At 44.7% G+C, this 21,779-nt stretch overlaps 1 protein-coding gene across 6 annotated transcripts in view; it reads right to left on the reverse strand.

The window, feature by feature from the left end:
• The window catches only part of SIK3 (SIK family kinase 3), a 243,912-nt gene that overhangs the window by 35,219 nt on the left and 186,914 nt on the right, over positions 1-21,779 (reverse strand). For 5 of the 6 annotated variants that reach the window (XM_047070395.1, XM_047070394.1, XM_047070397.1 and 2 more), the window contains 2 exons: positions 14,345-14,469; positions 13,674-13,797 (listed from right to left, as the gene is read on the reverse strand). In XM_047070395.1, coding sequence (XP_046926351.1) covers positions 13,674-13,797; positions 14,345-14,469 — 249 coding nt within the window. Of the gene's footprint in view, positions 1-9,511; positions 13,798-14,344; positions 14,470-21,779 lie in introns of those variants that run through there. The other variant, XM_047070400.1, reaches the window with a different exon arrangement.

The following is a 21,779-nucleotide window of genomic DNA, read 5'->3' on the forward strand; positions in this document are numbered from 1 at the left end:
CTCTCTGGAGAGAGAGCTGCTGGATGGGCTGGGTCCTCAAATGGGAATTAGTGGAGACTGCCAGCGCAATTCCATCTGAGAGGACCGGGTCTCGAACACCTTCCTTCTTTTTGAAACTTGATAATAAACAGTTTTCTCTAAGGGGTTGAAAGTATTTGGCCTGGGGTATGGAGGGGTGGGGGCGCTAAAGTAAAGGATGGGGAAGGGGAATTAAAAACCAAGATCAAATTCACCAAAGAGAGTTAAAGGAAGTTTCGAGGCCAGGAGAAGAAATGAAAACTCAATTTCTGGACTCAAAGTCTGAGAACATGGCCCCTGAAGACAGGTGAAAGGCTACGGGGTTGATCTGCCCTGGAGAAGAGAAGGTGTATGTGCAGCAGCCAGGGGTGTACAGGGTGTCCTTCGAGTATGGGAAGGGCTTTTATAAAGAAAACAAAGTGGATTGATACCGTGCTGTTCCAGGGGCCTGGATCGAGATAATCAGGAAGTAGCAAGTTCACTTTGGGACACATCTTTCTAATTGTGAGACTTGATCCAAACTCCTGGGCCAGGGTCTTAGGGATCTGAGGAGGGGGCCTCTCAGGGGAGCGAGAAGGGCCATCAGGTGAGCAGGGCCACACGTGCAGTACGGCCGATGTTATATCCACCGTTCAGGTTAGTGTTCTGAGTAGGAGTTCGCTTGCAAAGTTAAGTCCAGAAGCAACCAGGTAGGATGAACTCCTCAGTCCCCCTCCAAGCCCGAAAACCATGTAACTGTGAAAAGGGAATGATCCGCGTCCTGTGAAATAGCATCATTATCACCAGACACGTTTAATCAGAGGCCGGCACCTGAGATGTCATCAGAAGGGCTCCCAGAATGATGCGAGGACAGAGCCAGGGTCTGCCTGAGCTGTGCAGCCACAGCGCCTACCACACCCGACACGGAACACGCCCCCCAGAATGCCGACACGATACTGGACTACGGGACGCTAGAAGGGTCGGCCACCGCTCCTTCAAACAACCTTCCTCATCAGATTCTGAGAATACGCAACAGAATGGGCCTTCTCCATGCTTCACACCACGAAGAGCAGACAACTGTCATTTTGTAGCAGACTGAGATGTGGCAGTGTTTGGGAGCAAAAGCCTAGGTCAGACGGTTTCCAGGGTTTTCCCCTGCAGCTTTAGGGTCCTTTGTCTCACACAAAGTTGAGAATATAACCTGTGAATCAGACGGGCGCTCGAGTAGACATGTGCGTGCAGGCGGGGCCTCAGCATCGAGGTTCTGTTGCAATGAAATAAAACAACACCTAGCAGCTAAGTCTTTTCCATAAACCCAGGGGATGTGCCTGCAAGAATTAACACTGTATCTTTTGCATGTTAACAGGGTGAGGGTGAGAGAAAAGAGTCAAAACCACCATAGGGAGAGAGAGAATGCAAGATTAATAGACCAATTCCTTCCAAAATACTATTTAATAATAATTACTAACATTTACTGAGCACTTAGAGGCTAGGCAGAGTAAGAAACACTTGAAGTTAATTAAGCATTTAATTCACAAACGCCTATTACCATCATACCCATTTACAGATAAAGAAATTAAAAATCACAGGAGTTAAGAAACTTGACCTGAATATAACAGGCAAAGCCAGGATACAAATTCTGGTCAGTCTTACTCCAAGGCCAGAGTTTGTAACCCATATAGCACCTAAAATAAATTGATGCTTGATGTTCTACTTAGTAGCTAGCATATCCTTAAAAAAAGCAAAGCAAATCAATTTTCCTTTTCTGATCATCAAATGCCATGTAATCACCACGGGTTCCATCATGATAGAGCCACCTACAAGCCAAGTTCATAAAACATTCATGGTCAGGAGGCTACAAACTAACTGGCAAACAACATCGAGGGAGAATGGCGAGTTGGATGGTGATGATTTCACTGCTCCAGCCAAGAGCGAACTCCGTGCACACACTCTTGCTGGTGCTGATGGAGCCTGCTGGAAAGCCAGAAACAACAGGGTTCCTCAACCCAGCCGCCACAGACAAGGAGAAGGGGTGGGCAGGGATCTGCGGAACTGAATCATCAGAATCTTCAGGCCGATCCTACAGATGGAGGGAATGCCGACCATCGCCAAAGCCCTTCATGTGATGCCAAAGTATGGGACAGGGCAAGGCAATCACTTTCAGCTCTGAGGGCAGAGGAGTGGTCTGAAAGAAATTGAGTCATAGATTCTTTCTGACCACATAAAACTGCTTTGAGCCGGGGGAACAGAAGACATCTGTGTGCCAGGAGGCATGGGAAGAATGCGAGGAAGAAGCAATTACTCAGGAAATTCCTGTTTCTTCCAGGTGCTTGGAAGAAGGGGACTCGAGAAGGCATCTCACGTGAGGACATTCTGGTCGAGACCAGGTGTGTTCAAAGGTAATTCCAAAGCACTCAGCCCGAGAGTTCTTTATCTTCAATAATTGTAACAAAGTTCTTAATAAAATGTTTAATTCCCCAGCACAATTCCAATTGCAAAGAGGGCTCTATTTTTCTCAAATCTCAAAATCCGGAATGGAAACACAAATAAATTGGCTACTAAAATCTCTAAGACGTCTGCTGCCTGGAAAATGAATAACCTTGTATTTTTTTTTTTTTTTAATTAAATGGCACTAAAGTCTTAACGCTTTTCGGAAGAAGGACACTATGTCATATACTGTCAGATTCTGTTAGCCATTTGCCTTGCCTAGCTTGGGTACCAGTCTGGGGGAGAAAAGATACTATGATAGCAGACAAATTGGACAAGACAGATGAATGGTCCACAAGGACAGTCTCTGGATGGAGCCATATGGCTTTGACCAGAGCCCTTACTGTACATATTCTGGACTGACACATGTTTGTGCCTCACAAGCTCCTCTTTAATGCTATCTGCCTTTCCCCAAAAGGAAAACCATGCACAAATCATACTGTTCTTCATAATGAAAAGAAAGTAGAGTCTGTCATCATGTCCTAGTCCTGTCTTAATCACAGCTAAAATAGTGTGTCTGTCTTATAACATTATGAGCCTATAGAAATAATTAAAAAGTAAATCAAAAAGAAATCAGAGGTGTTTTTGCCAAGACATCTTCTTTTGGTTAAGAAGCTGGCCTGAGTTAGGGACCCTCGCTCTGACCAAAGACAAAGACCCAGAAGTGACATTTTTTAAATACACCCAAGGAAACCCTGTCATTGTCAGCTGTCAGCTAAGGTCAAACCTGCTTTATATGGTGACTATTTTAAAATCTAAACACAGTAGACAAATGGTCTTGAAATAAGACATTTATTTCTATGTGTAAATACACTGAATATGCTACCCTATAGATGCATTCAGAGGCTGCATAAATGTTAAACACAATCATACAAAACACATGTTTTTGGTGTTGTTGCCGTGAAATTTTGTTATACTGCCTATTGCTGGAACAATGGTGCTGTAGGGATCGGAAGGCTTTTTATTCCACAAATTCAACTGTGAAACATTACCGTCACAACAGAAATATATAAACATCCCCAACCTGCAAATTAGTTAAGGGGGTTTATTTAAAGAAATAGGCAATACCACAGTTTTACATAACCAAAGAAAATACATGTTCTTGAAATTAACTGTAATGGAACCCAATCTACAACAGTGTTGGCTGTAATTAGATGACTCATAAAAAACAAGCATTGAGATCAGCTCCTCTTGTGTTAGAATGGCATTGAGGAAAAAAAAATGTCTTGTTTTGAAGTCATTTGCTTTCCATTCTTTTGGGGAAAGAAAACTGGGAGTCCCAGGACTGAAGTATTCAGTAAAATTCCTCGGAGAACAGTCCAACAGTATGAGATCAGACAAGAAAATGGGAGAGTGCTGGATCTGAATACAGATCCCAGCACCACCAGTTTCTGCAAACTGTTATCAGAATGTTCTGGAATAAATGCTAAGTTCCTTATAACTAAACCCTGTGAGACACTTTCTGTGGCTGAACACAGAGGCCCAAGGAAGGTAGCCTGGCACAAGTGAGCAAATAGAGATGGGGCTGGTCAGAAAATCTTCTTGTAGGGAATGAACAAGCTTAGGAGGAGAAACTTTTCTCTTTGGTTTCAGCAGTTTTTCCAGACTGATGGGAAAACAAGTGGGTGGCCCGTGTATCTCCATTCATTAGAAAACCACCACCTCTTTCTTGAACTTTCCCTGGGTGCTAGTTTTCCCAGGTGGCTGGGATGCTCAGAATGAAGCTTCAGAGATCAGGGGGTGTTGGCTTACAGGCTGGAGAGGCCGACAATCATCTCCAGCCCCGACCTGGGAGACACCCCGCCGGCTAGAGGGTCTCACTAGAGGCTGTCCTGTTTGAGGTTCACAGTAAAAAAAGTTTTTGTTGCTTGTACTGTCATATCATTATTCAAATAGGTTTTTGAGTACTAATGTCAATCCTTAGAGTAGAACAAAATTCTGCCTTAGTTTTACTCCAGAGTTCAATGTAGAGTACATGATACTAACTCTTTTTTCAATACATAATCCAGATGTAGATGGACAAAGGTATCCACCCCAGGACTCTCTTGATACCTGGAATAACTCGGCAGATGCGTATTTCTTGAGAATTCAAATACCATCAAAGACAGTCAGGTGGTTTCCGAAGCCAGACTGCGAGTGTTCAAATCTCGGCTCTGCCACTTACCAGCTGTATGATTTGGGGTATGTTACTCAACCTTACCATGCTTCAATTTTCCTGCTTATCAAATGACAGTAGTCAGCCTACTTCACGGGGGTAGTTCTGAATATAAAACGAGTTAATGCAACAGCGCCTGGTCCAAAGAAAGCGTTCAATAAATGTTAGGTATTACCTAAACCTCTGGAGTCCTTCCACTTAGAACTTCTTCCCTTTCTCTATTTTCCTCCAAGGGGTTGACATAAGCTCGGAGACGGTTTGCTTGAAAGTGATAATAATAAATAAGGCAGCACCAGTATTTACCCATGGTTTCCCATTATGATAGGTAAAATTAGGGGACGCCTGCTTAACTCTGGAGTAGATCCAGCCTCCTCCCTGACACCATTTGTGATTTCTGCTTTCACGAACACGAAAGCGCTACACGGATTTTCTCACTGGCAGTGGAGTATACCCCAAAATGTATGAGAGCCGCCTTGAGGATGCTGAGCCCCTTCGGATATGGAGACTGGCGGGTGAGCGACTTTGATCTCCTGGCCCGGTCCCTCTAAGCAAAGTGCTTTTAGCCAAGCACGACGCCGTGCGGATGTTGATGAGGGAGCCAATCAGGGCAGAGCTGCTGCGTTGAAGTGCAAGCTTTTTGGCAGGGGCTGTACAATACAGTCTCCATCAGAAGCATTATGTAAGCCTGGGTCTTGTGTTCCCAGTGATAAAATGCTTATGCAGTATTACAATTAATTACGGCACAATGAAGTCTAATCAATAAGGACTCAAAAATATTGTCCACAAGAGATCTCTCTCTGCGCTTGCTGTCGCGGCAGGTTTTCCACTGCAAATTAATTTTCCTTCAGTTAAATAAATGACTGATCTTACAATATGTGCTAGCAGGTAGCATGACTGGTGAATAAGACAAACTAGGCTTGAGGAAGTAGGCCTCTGATGGTTTAAAAAAATATACTGGCACTTAATGAGTTTGGTGCTCGAAATATTTAAGTTGCTGGCTTTCCCTCAGTTGGGAGGGAGTGTCAGGAAGCTGCCAACACATGTGGCCAGGCAACGGCTCATCTTCTGTGACAGCTCGAGAAGCAGCAAGTTTCAACTTTTAATCCTTCCATAATTTCAGCTCAAGGTTTTTCCCTGACCACTCTCCAGGAAGCTCTGAAAACTTTAATCCAAAAACACTGGTCTAGACTAAACTTATTTCACTTGAGACATAGGAAGCCAACCCTGTAATAGATCAAAACATTTTTAAAAGTAGAAGTCGCCTGCCTTGGTCATTCACGTAATAACCTATATAACAAAAGCACGTAAGACCAGTGAATGATTTGGGTCATCAGTGAATTACCTGTTTAATAATAAAACCCAAGAGTCTGGTGTAAGACTCTACTGGTAAGTGGTGACCACTCGGTTTTTCACTAAGAAATATTTACTGAATGTTTATACACTACCAGGTGCTGACAGGTTTTATGGGAGATGATGACGCGTGGAACACCGTTCTGATATAAAGAAGCTTATATTCTAGGGGAGAGGGGAAAAGGACATACGTATAATTGTAAAACGAGGTGGTACAAAATTGTTCAGCCTCAAATAAACCCTCTTTTAAATTTATACGGCTATGCTCCAACTTGGAAGCACGTCTTCAGTGGATCTTGCGATGACCATGGAAGGAAGCCTGTATCCAACATATAAGACCAGGCATAGAAATATCCACTAATTGTGAGGACACTTCATTCCACACATTACTGACAATAAAGAGACGCTTAGAATTCCTGAACTAACTGTGTCCATCTGTAGAGCATGGACACCACACAGCTGCAGATATTCTGGAATTCGACTTCGCTACAAGAAGCTAGATGGTGCGGCCTTACCCACTTGGCCTCCCAAGTGCTAATTTAGAAACCAATCGCGGCTCTGCCGGAGCGTCCAAATCCTTCAGGCAGAAAAGTGGATCAACTCAGCTCAAGCCTATGACAACAGCCTGAGAAAAGAAAGGACCTGGCTCTTTAAGACTTTCCTCGACCACGGTATCTTCTGTGGCACGGTAAGAGCCGAGCTGACAGGCTGGAAAGTAGCTGGCTCCAGCCTTAGACAAAAAGTTAGCTCCGGCTCTGTGGTGACGTGTCCCTGCACCCAGAACCTAGGGGTGTAAGCAGAAACGGGGCTCGGGAACAGATGCTGGGCTTCCTTCAGGTGATCTTGGAATTTTACGGCACTATCGTGTCTGAGCTACGAAAAGACTAAACGGCCTATGAGTTCATTTTCTCCTATGCCTTGTCCTTTTGACAGCGTTGTCTGCTGGGCCGTGGGATTCAGGCCCATGCTATTAGGCAAGGCCAAGCGCATGTACGTCCCTGAGGGCAGGAGAGCTCATCCTGGTAACACAGCAATTGTCTCCTCATTTCCTAGGCTGGGTTGTTTTTCATTTTCTGTATTTAATTGTATGAAAATGTTTACTCCTACTTAGGGAATTACTTGTTCAGAATTAAAAAGCGGCCACCTTTAGGATAATAATATTGGCATTCTCTGAGCCTTTACACTTTCATGTTAACCTATATTACAAATATTAGTTCTTTCTAAGTCGTTAAAATACTCTACAGTTTAGTTCTAAGCACTAACAGACAATGTGGTTGACAGCACGGTCAGTTTTACCAGCTCCACTATCCGAAGCCAGCTCCGGTGAGGCTGGAGTAAAAATCTTCTGCTCTGACGCAAGGGGGTGGGGGTGGAGGGCAGAGAGAATCCAAGTTGCTCGCAGGAAATACTGGGGACATTGGAAGAGCAGAGGAAGCGGTTTGTTTACCTTGCCCTTTCTTTGCAACAGTGTGGCGCGGTCAAACAAATACTGAATACAGGACCAAGTTAGTCATTTACTACCTGTGTGACTCCAGGCAAGTCAAGCCCTGCCTTCAAACTTCACTGGCAAAATGCTAAAATAGTATGTATCAATACCAATTCCAGAACAAAGTTATATAGCCCAAATCAGATCAAGTATAAGAAATATTCTGTAAACTCAAAAGCCCTAAAGAAATGTAAATCACTATTACTGCTATTATTATTATTTGAATACAAGTGTACATGCTGGAGGAGTTGTGATAGCATTTTAATGAACCTAGGTAGGCATCCATTCATTTAACAAATATTTACTGAGTGCCTACTAGGACCCAGGCATTGTCCTAAGCCCTAGGAATACAGCAGTAAACAAAATTTTATTGCAGTCAAGAGGCAGTGGGGATAGGGACACAATGAACAAATGAGGTCAGGCAGTGGTCCTTGCCGTGTAAAAAAAAAAATGAAGCAGAGGGGCACCTGGGTGGCTCAGTTGGTCGGGCGTCCGACTTCGGCTCAGGTCATGATCTCACGGTCTGTGCGTTCGAGCCCCACGTCGGGCTCTGTGCTGACAGCGCGGAGCCTGGAGCCTGCTTTGGATTCTGTGTCTCCCTCTCTCTCTGCCCCTCCCCCACGCACGCTCTGTCTCTATCAAAAAATGAATTTAAAAAAAAAATGAAGAAGAGTTCTGGAAAGAGAATGATGAGGGGTAGTCAAAAAGCACCTCTCAGAAGGGACTTTTAAGCAGAACCCTCACGTGAAATGAGGAAGCAAGCCTGCGTGAATATTTGAAGGAACCGGGATGTTCGTGCTTGGCGAGTGTGACAAACAGCAAGGATGCCTCAGTGACTGGCGCTCAGAACCCACGGTGACCAGTAGCAGGAAATAAGATTAAAGAGGAGGGCCAATCACGGCTGTACCTTGTTGGCCATCATGATAATGGCTTTTTGAACTTTATTCTAAGTGCAAATGCAGGCCAGGGGAGGATTTTAAACAGGACTCCATTTACTAACTACTTCCTATTTACTGAGTCCTGTTACATGCCAGGTACTATGGGAGGATGTAGACAACTGTGAAAAAAACACACTTCATCTTTATTTTCTCTAAGCTTGGTCTGGTGTGGAAGATGTACAATGAAAGAAGTAATTACAATAAAGTTTAGTAAGTCCCATGATAAAAGAAAAAAAAAACAAACCCAGATCCGAAGACTGGTAGAAATTACCTCATTTCTTTTTCTAGCACATCTAATTTCTTATTCTAGAACAGAGGAGTGGGTGGAGTCGGGCTAGGGGAGGAGGAAGCATTCTGGGCAGAGGGAACTGTTCTAAAGCACATCATTTGTCCTGGGAACTAGAAGGAAGTCAGGCTGATTAGGTATAGAAAGGAAGTTGGGGTCGAAAAGACAGGCAGGCACTGGGTCATAAGGTATTTCTAGGCCGCTGTTTTTCAAACAGCAGTCACCAGATCAATGTAGGAAGTTATAATCGGCATTTTTTTAATGTAAAATATACTGGGGTGTACTGCACATCATAGTAAGGGCATGTGTTGTTTTTAAAAAAAAAAAAAAAAAACAACCTCTGTTCAGTAGTATGGATATCTGTGTGTTCCAGGTCACAGTATAACACATTATTTACTATGGTCATGGTCAAAGTGTTTGAAAGTCAATGCTCGTGCCACGTTAACCAGTGAACTTTAGCCTAGAGGCAAGCCACTGGAAAGTTTAAGCTGGAAAATGGATTGATCAGACTTGTGTACGTGTATGTGTTCATTGCTTGTTTCTATACATGTGCTCCTGTAGCAGTGTGGAGAATGGATTAGGGAGGGGCGAGACTGGAGCCAGAAATCCTTTTAGTTGGCTATTTTTTTTAAAATTTTTTTTAATGTTTATTTATTTTTGAGACAGAGAGAGACAGAGCATGAACAGGGGAGGGTCAGAGAGAGAGGGAGACACAGAATCTGAAACAGGCTCCGGGCTCCGAGCTGTCAGCACAGAGCCCAACGCGGGGCTCGAACTCACGGACTGCGAGATCATGACCTGGGCTGAAGTCGGACGCTCAACCGACTGAGCCACCCAGGCGCCCCTAGTTGGCTATTTTTTAATCCAGGCAAGAGCCACTGCAGAAGATAGGTATGGAGGGTTGAATGGACAGGATCTGGTAACTGATCAGCTGTGGCAATGGTGAGAGAAGAGGGGGAATGAGGCTGGTTCCTGCCTTCTTCAGATGGTGATGCCATTCACTGAGATAGGGAACGAAGGATAGGGAGGGGGAGACTTAAGGTCGGTTTTGAAAATGTTTCTACTGATGTGAATTCAAGACACAAAAGTGAAGTTGATCAGTGGCTACAGGCTGGTTAGGTCACCCTTCATCCCAGAGGAGAGGTCTGGGCCAGAGGGTTCATGGAGCATTAACTGGGGACTGAGAGTCACGGTCATCACCGAAGCCATGGCGGTAAATAAGATGGCTCAGAATGATGGTGGAAAAGAAGAAAGCCTGAAAGGATGAACAGAGAAAGAGAAAACTGGGGGAGATGACAAAGAAGGTGCATCCAGAGAGACAGGAGGAACACTGGAGGGCATGGCATCCGAGAAGCAGGGAGAAAAAAGTGTTTGACAAAGTAAGGAGTGACTCACCTATAAGAAAATACACAACCTGATTTAAAAATGGGCAAAACACTTGGACAGACAAGTCACCAAAGAAGACAGACTGATGGCAGACACCCATATGAAAAGGTGCTCCTCATCATACATCATGAGGGAATTGCAAATTAAAATAACGAGAAACCACTACTCATCTATCTATGAGCCTGTCAAAACCTCAAGCCCTGACAACACAAACTGCTGGGGAGGATGTACAGCAACAGGAACTCTCGCTCATTGCTGGGAGGAAGGCAGAAGGGCGCAGCCGCCTTAACAGACAGTTTGGCGGTTTCTTACAAAACCAAACATATTCTTCCATTTTGTCCAGCAATCACACTTCCTCGTATTTGCCCAAAGGGTTGAAAACTTGTGTCCACACCAAAACCTGCCCAAGATGTTTAGAGCAGCTTTATTCACAACTGCCCAAACTTGGAAGCAACCAAGTCGTCCACTGGGTAAACAGATAAACTGGGGTATAGCCACACGATGGGATGTTATTCGGCATCAAAAAGAAATGAGCGATCGGGCCATGAAAAGACAGAGAGGAACCTTACATACATAGTACTGGGGATTCCAACTACTATGCGTGACATTCTAGAAAAGGCTCAAGTTAACGATGGAGACAGTAAAATGATCAGTGGCTACCAGAGGTTGGGGGGAGGGGTAAACAGGCACCAAGGAGCTTTAGGGCAGTGGAACTGCTCTGTATGACAGCACAACGGTAGATACACGTCACCACGTATTTGTCCCAATTTACAGGACGTAAACCAAGGGTGAGCCCTAATGTAAACCATGGATTTGGGAGGACCATCTGGTGTAGTGTCAATGCAGGCTGATGGACTGTAACAGATACTCTTCCCCGGTGTAGACGCTGAAGGTGGGGAAGGCCGTGAGTGTGAGGGGACGAGGGTAGATGGCAACTGGCTACGCTTTGTGTTCACTTCTGCTGTGAACCTAATACTATGTGAACATAATAGAGTTTATGTGTAAAAAAGAAAGAAAGTGAGGAAGGGTTAAGTGCTAACTACTGCTGGCCAGTCATTAAGATAAAGACGGAGGACATCCAGTGGATGACGGCATGATCACTGGTGGCCGGCCAGAGCCGTCTACTGGACCTCATCCCTGCTTCCTTTTATAGTAAAATTGGGAATAGCTGTGTCCATTTCTTCTTGCTATTTCCCTCCCATTCCTTTTCTGTTGTAGCCACATGAATTCAGTTCTTGCTCCTGTCCCTCCGCCAACACTGTATGTCAACGTCATCGATTAAGCTCCACGTTCCTAAATCCAATGAGCTCTCACTCATCTGTTCTGACCTGTCAGCAGCACCCCACACAATTCTTCACTCTCTCCTCCCTGAAACATTTTCTTACTTCTTTTCCAGGACCGCGGACCCTCTGGCTTGCCTCCACTAGCGATCCCTGTGCCAATCCTTCATCTTCCCGATCTCTGTTGGTGCGTTCCAGAGATCAACCCCTGGGCCTCTTCTCTACATCACTGCCTATAAAGCGATCTCATCTCTAGCTCTGAATGTTATCTCTACACTGATGGTTCCCAAATGGACATCCCTAGCCCGTGACTCTCAACCAACCTGCAGCCTTATATCCCAACAGCTTACACAGTATCTGAGCCTAGGTGGGTAACAGGCATCTCAAAAGAACTCACCTAAAACATGTCTCCAAACAGTAAGTATTCTTCCCTAGCCATCCTCACCTCTGTTGGCAGTGAATCCATCCTTGGCAGCTGCTCAAGCCAAAACCCCTGGAGTTACCTTTAATTATTCTTTCCCTCACGTCAAATCCGACACAAGTGTTGTTGGAACTGGACTTGCCTAGGTTCAAATTCTAGTCCAACCGCTTCGCAGCTGGGTTATCTTTGCAAAACTGCTAAACGTGTCCTGGCTTCCGTTTTATCACTTGTAAAATGGAGGTGATAGTCTTATGTATCTCGTTGGTATAATAATGAAATGAGTCAATGTTTGTAAAATGCTCTGGCTGGTGCCTGCCACAATATGTACTATCTCTTGAATCTGACCGCTTCTTACCATCTCCACCTCCACACCCTGTCTGGGAACTAGCCGCCAGTGTCTCTCATTTGGATTATTGCAAAAGTCTCCCGCCTTCAGCCCCTAAGCCTTTTAACCAGGCAGAGCAGTCAAAGTGATTTTCTTAAAACAGTATCACACTCAAAAGCTTTTGACATTTTTTTGTCTTTGAAAATTTTGATAATCAAAGTTAGGAAAAACACAAGTCAGATCAGATCAGATCAGTCCGCTGTTAAAACGCTTTGATTCTCTGCATTTCACTCTAAGTAAAAACTCAGGTCTTTGCACTAAGTGACTGGGCCCTCAAAGTAAGCTCCCCTTGCCTCTCTGACTTCATCTCTCTCTTGTCCCTGTCACTCCTTCCAAGCACAGACCCCCCACCCCTCTCCGCTCCATAAACACCAGCATGCTCTCTCCGGGCGGCCTCTGCACCAGCGGCCTCCGGGCTGGCTCCCCCAGCTGGAAAGCTCAACTTCAGACTGCAGAGCTCACTCCCCCACCTTCTTTAAGTCTGTGCTGAAATGTCACTTTCTCAGTGACGGGGCCCCCTGGGTGTACCTTTTCAAATAACCTCCCCTCCCCACCAGCCCTGAGCCTTCTCTATTTTCCTTTCCTCACAGCACTTCTCATTATCAGACAGAATATTAGGCCATTAATTCTAAGGAGACTTAAAGTGAAATCTAGAAAAAGTTTCCTGTTTATTCAAAAATGCAATTCCCATGTGCTTCTACTGCGTCACCAACCACGGGCCATCCACTGTGTATGCTGTTGCTTACAGTGAAAACATGACGAAGTAAAACGAACTAGGTTGTTGACTGCACTGTTTCTAAACTGTTCTCATGTGCATATAAATGGTGATAAAACACTGCACATTCTGGGTGTGTGGTGTCTGTTTTCAAAGTGTTACATCTTTCCAAAAACTACTTACCCTACTGCCCACTCATTTAAAAAATACTTTTTTATTTGAGTCTGGTGGATAACTGTCACGCGAGTAGGAAATGCAGCAGCAGCAAGGCCGAAACGGAAAGCCTGCTCTATCCTTGTCCCTTACTGCCACATCTCTATGGGGCCCCAGGAAGTGGAAATATCCTGAAAAAGGGTGGGAGAGGGGGAGAAAAGGACAGGGGTGAAACGGGAGTATTTACTGCCTCGCAACTATGTGATGGGCCCACTGACTCTTTCCATAAGTCACTTAACTTAGTCTTCGTAGTAACGCCCTCACGAACCTGCCAGCCACGTACAGATGAGGAAACCAAAACTCAGACGGATTTAGCAATGGGCCACACAACACTGGCAGCTACATGCGGAGCCCGGAGCCAAACTCAGGCCAACTCGGGCAGGGCCCTCTGATGCCACAGTCTATACACTGTGTTGTTAGAGAACCTCGCTTCTGGAGACGCCAGTTCAGCCAACTGGAGCGAAGAAAGGTTGCCGGACGGGCCATGTGTGGTCTATCCCTCGATTCCTGCGTAACTCAGCACGTGTAACTTTCCGTGAACCCAGTCACTGCTGTGTGCTGCTCACTCCCTTACCTGTGGACATAAAAAATGGGATGCGGAACTTTCCACTCAACACGCGGGCCCGCAGATTCTGCAGTGTGCTCCCATCAAACGGCAGGGCACCGCACACAAGCACATACAGGACGACTCCAAGGCTCTGCATCCCAAACAGAGAGGACACACAGTTAATCGCATCAGAGGAGACAGAAGAGGCCATTACGGCACGTGTGTGAGGATGACGGAGAGTCGTGCACAAGATGATGGAGCCACCTTTCCCACCCCCCGTCTGTGTGAGAAATAATACGGTCATTGGCCAGGCCAATCATCTTCAGGATAGCTAATGCTCTCCCTCGCTAATTTGGGGTAACACAATGAGAATTTCTCTCGGTACTCAACCTCTGGGGAGAAGGCAAGTGGCACCAACGGAGCCTTGATCTCTTGTCTGTTCCTAGCGAGGGCACCCATCCGAGCTTGCTCTTGGGCTTTTTTTTTTTTTTGCAGATGCAAAAGGCAGAGCTTTTTTCTGTGGCTGGGTCCACCACACAAGAGCTGGAGGAAAGACTGTGCACCAAGAACCGGGAATTCAAAGAATAGGGGTCAAGATCTCAATTTGCATGTGGCATTAGGGGTCACCCGGAGGGAAGACAGCTGTTAGCAAGCGAGGGTGAGGACCACCATGGGGTCTAAGAGAAGACAGTACATACCCAGATGTCCACTTTGGGCCCATCATATTCCTTTCCTTCAAAGAGTTCGGGCGCGGCATAGGGAGGGCTTCCACACCAGGTCTTCAGCAGCTGCCCGGGAGTGAACAGGTTACTGAAGCCGAAATCTACAAAGACAAAAAGCTCATGTTATCTCAGCCCTGAACATACCAGCTTCTGGTCACTGAATAAAGGCTCTGGATCATGAAATTTGAGAATCAAATGTGAAAAGAGGATCCTGAGAGGGGCGCCTGGGTGGCTCAGTCTGTTAAGCGTCTGACTCCAGCTCAGGTCATGATCTCATGGCACGTGGGTTTGAGCCCCACGTCGGGATCTGTGCTGACAGCTCGGAGCCTGGAGCCTGCTTGGGATTCTGTGTCTCCCTCTCTCTCTGCCCCTCCTCTGCTCATGCTCTCTCTCTCTCTTTCTCAAAATAAACACACAGTAAATTAAAAAAAAAATTTTTTTTAAAAGAAAAGAGGACTCTTAGAAATTACACAACCATGTGTTAACTAACTTGGATTTAAATTAAAAAATAATAAAAGAAAAAAGAAATTATACAACCAGTCACTTGAACTTAACAAGAATCACAGTGACAGGGAGATACGGATGAGCTGGAATGCGAGAGATATCTGGCTAACTACAAGTAAACATGACGGGTTTATGTCAGCAAAACCAACACTGTTCCTTTCATAACCCATGCTGAGTGAAGCAAGCACACCTGATCCTTTAAGAACAAAAACAACACTGGGTAGCGACTCGTGTTAATACTGCATCAGAACCCGTAACTACATGTAAGCCCACTCACCCGGACCCAGAATTTTCATGTTATTTTTACTTCTTAGGACAAACACATTTATGACCACTAGAGACACACTGACTTGAAAACTTAGACAAAGTGACGTCATTATCATTAAGGTGGCTTATTCAAAAGAAAGAGTAGGCAACTTATTTACAAACTGAAACAGGGATGCTTACAATTCAACTCCAAGCCCCTTTGTGCTTCAACTGCCCCCTGCTTTTCTTCCCGTCCCACTGTTTTAAGAGACAGCAGATGAGAGAGATGGGGGGCGGAGGGGGACTGGAGAAAATGGGCAAGGATGGCAGGCCAAAGGATAGACAGCCGTTGAGTCCAGACACTTTCTTGTGTGCGCGTGTTTAGGAAGCAAGTTGTATGGAGCCCAGCCTAGAACACTGCCCGCCCAGGGCTGGCCACACTCCCTACCGTCACAGCACCTGAAAATGAGGAGCACCCCCTGCTCTCCCCTCCGTGGTTTTACTTCCCTTGACAACACTGTCTCCATTTGCTATCTGCTTTGCTCCTTTCTTCCTCCCACCTGGGCAGGTGTTTTCCTACAAGGCATGCACTGATTTTTGTCTCTTATTCCTTGCTGTAAGGTCGACTCTTCTGGTCTCACAGCTTCTATTATCATTTGTTTGGTAATAATGCTCCAAATTTACAACTCTGGTCCTGGCACCCACTCTCAAGGTCCTGACATGAGCTTCTAATACTTATCTGGGAAGAAACAGCTCAAACTGGCCATTTTCTGAAATTGAATCTGTTCTTCCAGTGATGTTCCCATTAGTGTTTGTTAACGGCATTACCAGCCCAGCTACGAAGAGCACTGGAGCCCCCATTCTCCCTCTCATTTCCCATTTCAAACTGGTAATAAAGTGTGGCCTGAATCCATTTTCTTGTATTTCCATTCCTAGCACCTTAGTTCATATCCCTATTCTCTCTGACCGAGACTCATGCACAGCTTACCACCTCTATTTCATTTCCCTCTAGGCCACCCATTCGTAGCACAGTGGTGGTCACCCAGATCACTCCTCACTCGAAAACACTGGTGGTTCCCATCCTCTCACAGAATAGTCTATCCCTCTTAGCATTGTCCCCAGCCCCACCCACCCTTCCAACTTCTCCTGGCCATTCTAGCATTGCTAGACGACTCACATCCTGTGTCTACGTGCCTTCCTTTGGCTATTTCCTCTCTGTGCCATGACTTTTCCTTTCTTTTCCACATTCGAAATATCACTTATTTCCAAGGCCCAGTCAAATATTACTTCCTGTATGAAGCCTTAACTGATTTCCCCCCACAAAAGACAAGGTCAATGGCTTCCTCCTCTGTGCTTCCATAGCCCTTGAGTTGTGCCTCTACATCCCAATTACTCTGCTTATATTACACTTAGTTGCATTATGTGTTTACGCCCTCTGCCAGTGAGTGGATGGGAGGGATACAGCTTTACTTAACCATTTCCACACAGTGCTTTCCTACATAGCAGGGACTCGAGAAAGGGTCACTGAATGAACTGGCAATAAAATCACTAGGCCAATCCTCCCATCACTTTCTGGCTCCCGGAGCCTTCTCATCCTTACAATGGCAGCTGGCCAGCCACTAGAGCCTCTACCTCCTAGGCATCCTGTCTACAGTTCTAAAATTAACTTAATGATCACTAGGGGCTTCAGTAGAAACATTTACAACTTCTGGTATAAGAAATCCAATATTCTCATTCATCAATGGAAAATAAATGCCTCTACTGCCAAGCATTCCTGGATCTCCTATAAGAAATACCTTCTACCTTCTCCGTACTCCCCTATTACTTTGTGTTTCTTTGTATTTCTCCCTTATTTGGATTATTGTCATATATATAGACCCTATTCTTCTAGCTCCTGAAAAACACCCTCTCTTTCTAGTTCCTTTCAAAAACTTATTCATCTCAGACTCTCTCAAATTACCTCATATAACAGTGTTTAAACACAATAGGTACTTAAGAAATGTTGACTATGAACGCAACTGCATTTAAAGCTCTACCAACTAAACTACAACTTCTGACACCCAATAAGTTTTAATTTACTCGCTAAAGCCTACATGTGCTAAACTCTATTAAGATTTTTTTTTTTTTTGCAAGCATGAGGATACGTTGTTAAAAATCCTAACAAATGAGATTCAGCAAACAGGTGTCTTTGGGAATCATCTAGAAAAAGGACCCTCCATTGTTCTTGTTGTCAACTGGCTTCCATACACCTTCATCGGGTCCTTTTCCATGACTGGCCTTCCTCTGTATCATGTGGAAGAACGATGCAGATGGAGTCTGTAATAACCGGTGTGCTCTCATGTTGGTCTGAGTGGTCAGCCAAGTCCAGAAGACAGAATCATGGAGTATTTTGTATTTTGAATGCAAAATGCAACATGCCAAGCAATTAATTAAAAGCAGTAGGTTTAAATTTTTCCTAAAAAGCAGCTCAAAACATAGGACGTTTCACATTTTGAACCATGAATGCTCTACCTAAAATTAATAACATTTTTACTGATTTACACTGCTGGAGAGGGGAAAGCACAAACTTCATGGCATGAGCTTGTTAACTCTATCAAACTGGAAATCTTTACAAAGGAAACACTCTCAAAGGGAACCATCTTCAACAATGGCTTCAGCCATGATTGCCAGGAGGCACTGACGGGAGAAGCGAGCAGGCAAGAACCAGCGACCTGATCGGGGCCTGACAACCAAGGGGATCCACACCTGGGGAAGCACCTGCTTCGACGGCATGTTACTACCAGATGGCTGGCTGCGACAACTGGACCCAATGACCGACAGCAAGACTTCAGTACGATGCAACAATGACCCCCCCATCTGCTTGCCCTCACCTCCTATTCCACACCAGGCAAAAATCCTCTCGTCCCGCAAACCTGTCAAGGGGTCTCCTGTAACCATTCCACGTACTGTTCCCACTCCTAACTGCACATTTAAGCAAAATCTACCTCTCCGTGCCTGCTGGGACACGTTCTTTCTTCCCACTAAAGCCAGAGTCCTCTAGTGAATGATCCCGAGGTATCCCAATTCATTCTTTAATGTACCGAACCTAACCGAGTGTGACCCACCCTCCCTCTTCAATACACACATGACTATAAATTCACAGCTTCGCTGAACGCACACCGCTCTCTGATCTTCCCCACAAGTACTTCACAGGCATCTTCAATACTGCTGTGCAGCTGGGAAGTTACAGTTCTGGCTAGTTCACTGTCCATTTCGGCTACAACAGATTTTCTGAAAATTTCAGTTGCTGATCTGGGAGAAGCCGCGAGGCATTAACATACTAAATCTGGAACTTACTGTGGAAGTTTAGTTCCTTCTAACCTATACTCCAGGGACTGAAGAACGGGAAGGGAAAGAACCTCCTCCTTATTCTCTCAGCTGCTTACCTCTGGGGGCATTTTGCTACACACTTTAAGAAGACCGGAGCGGAAAAATAAAAGCAGTTAAAACTCAAACCAGTGTATTTCGGGTGCTGCTGGGGGTTTTGGGAAGTAACTCCCCGCTGCTGGGCTGTGCAGGCCGCATGGGGCAGGTGGGGACACACATGGCCTGTTTCCACTCAGATTTTTGTTCCACAGCCTTACTGACATAAACGTCATATCCCATAAAACTTGCCCATTAATTTTTTTTTTTTTTTAATTTTTTTTTTTTTAACATTTTATTTATTTTTGAGACAGAGAGAGACAGAGCATGAACGGGGAAGGGGCAGAGAGAGAGGGAGACACAGAATCGGAAACAGGCTCCAGGCTCTGAGCCATCAGCCCAGAGCCCGACGCGGGGCTCGAACTCACGGACCACGAGATCGTGACCTGAGCCGAAGTCGGACGCTTAACCGACTGAGCCACCCAGGCGCCCCAAAACTTGCCCATTTAAAGTGTACTGTTCAGTGGCTTCGAGTACATTCATGGAATTGTAAAACCCCTACCTCAATTTTAGAACATCTGCACCATGCTAAAGAGAAACCCAATACCCAGCAGCAGTCACTCCCCACTTCCCCCCAACTCTCCCATCAATGACCCCAGCCCCAGGCCATCACTAACCAACTTTCTGTCTCTCTGAATTTGCCTATTCTGAACATTTCCAATAAAAGGAACCACACAATATACAGATTTCGTGTCTGGCTTCTTTTCGTTAGCATAATGTTTTCAAGGTTCCTCCATGTTGTAGCATCTATCAATCAGTACTCTGGTCCTTTCTTTACCACGGAACAATATTCCATGATACGGTTACACCACATTTTCTGTATCCACCCATCAGATGATGTACATTTAGGTTATTTCCACTTTTCAGTATTATGAATAATGCTGCTATGAGCCTTCTTGAACGTTTTTTGCGAATGTATGTTTTTGGGGCGCCCGGGTGGCTCATCGGTTAAGTGTCCGACTCTTGATTTCAGCTCAGGTCATGACCTCTGGATTCGTGAGATGGAGCCCTAAACTGGCTCTGTGCAGACAGCGTGGAGCCTGCTTGGGATTCTCTCTCTTGTGCCCCTCCCCTGCTCTCACTCTCTCCTTTTCAACATAAATAAAATAAACTTCATACATATAAAAGAAGAATGTATATTTTCATTTCTCTTGGGTATATATCTAGAAATAGAATCACTGGTATGGTTTTAAACTTTTGAGGAATTGACCAAACTTTTATCCAAAGTGGCCTCCAGACTTCACATTATTACCAGCAAATGTACAAGGGCTCCAGTTTCTCCATATCCTTGCCAATACTTATTACTGTCATTTTTTTTTTTTTTTTAATTACAGCCATTCTACTGAGGTATGTGGTATTCTCACTGTGATTTTGGTTTGCGTCTCCCTGATGGCTAATAATGTTGAACGCTGTTTCACATGCTTTTGACCATCGGTATACCTTCTTCGGACAAATGTCCATCCAAGTCCTCTGCCCATTTTTAAATTGGGTTGTCTTTTCATTATTGAGTTGTAAGAGTTATTTATATTCTCTGGATGTAAGTCCATTGATACGATTTGCAAGAATTTTCTCCCACTTTCTTGATGATGTCCTTTGATGCATACAAGTTTTTAATTTTGATGAAGTTCAATTTACTGAGATTTTCTAAGGTCACTTAAAGCTTTTGGTGTCATATCTAAGAAATCACTGCCTAACTCAAGGTCGCAAAGATTCATCGCCGTGTTTTCTTCTAGAAATAGTTATTTTTAGTAATGCAACAAGCAGCCATGAATCTACCACACAAATAAAAAAATTTTATCTTGATAATTACTTACATCCAATCACACGCACCACCAATTCCATCCCCTTGTCCTCTCCACTGATTTTCATCCTATCTGTACATCAGAATCACCAATGCACTTTTAGAAATGTAGAGTGATCCACAAACCTTACCTCAGCCCTACTCAATCTCCTGGAAATAATTTAGACATCTGAATGTAAGCAAACGCACAAAACAAAATTCTTTCTGAAGAAGTTTGAGGACCACTCTTACTGGCAATGAGAAGTCACTGGAACTTTTAGAGCAGACAGGTGATGCAGTAAAATTAACCCAAAAGCAAGACTAGATTAGATGTGAGGTGAAGAGGAAGGCCTATGATGAAGTAGAAGTAATGGAAATGAGAAAGACAATTCAAAGACTACTTTGAGAAAAGACCGGACTGGACTTGAGGGCAGACTCTGGACAAACACATGTGACAAGAAGGAGGAGAAAGTAGAGAGTAGGACCACGCACATCTGGGTGGGTAAGACCTCATCAGTAGTGGTTGGTTTGGGAAGGAAAAAAATTTTTGTTATGCCTGGAATTAAAGGAGGTGAGAAGAAAATCAAGTTGAGATGTTCTGAGGAACCGAGCCGTAGGATTGAATGAATAAGAATCTTTTGATAGAGTAAGTGAAGTAAAAGGGAAGGCTGGGAGTTAAGGCTTAGAACACACCCCTAAGTACTTTCTACACTATAGGCGCAGGAAGAGAGAGAATGTGGCAAAAACCAGAAAAAACATCATTACAAGGAAGCTGAGACAGGAGCAAAGCCTTTCAAAGAAGGAAAAGGGGGGCCTGCAGCAGTCATACAACGTCATCCCGGTAGTCTGCAACCTGTGCCTGGGGGAAAAGTATGGGGACATAATTACTCTTGATCAGAAATGGGATCAGTTCCCTTCCAGATTTCTATTTGTTAAGTTTGTCTTAATCAAATACTAAGTCACAGAACTGGACTACGGACACAATGCAGATTCATTCTGAATCACCAGATGTTACACGGTGAACAAAATAAGGCATTTCTTACCAAGTTTGATCACAACCAATAAATAATTGCTCTGAACTACTAGGAAATTCATTCAGGGTACTTGGAAATGAGCCACCCGGCCACGCAGCTGGGCGGTGCGAACCCTGGAGGGAGCCGGGCACCTGGGGAGACCTAGAACCAGACTGGCCCGGTCTCTGTCACAGCGGCACCCTTCCCATCCCTGCAGCACTCTCAATTACACAGAATAAAGTCAGGAGACATGCTGTAAAGGACACTCCGTCAAGTGCTGTGTGATATACTACCATGTATCCATTACCTCATTAAGATGAGCATAAGTTTTGTTTTATGTCTGGGAAAGCGAGGTTTGTTAAGCAACACGTCCACATTTAAAGCTCAAAAAAAAAAAAATCCTAAG

The sequence above is a fragment of the Lynx rufus genome, unplaced genomic scaffold (genome assembly GCF_022079265.1).
Source record: "Lynx rufus isolate CCGP_SWC_20201006 ecotype Redwood Valley unplaced genomic scaffold, mLynRuf1.p SCAF_9, whole genome shotgun sequence".
In the NCBI taxonomy this organism is placed as follows: Eukaryota; Metazoa; Chordata; class Mammalia; order Carnivora; family Felidae; genus Lynx; species Lynx rufus.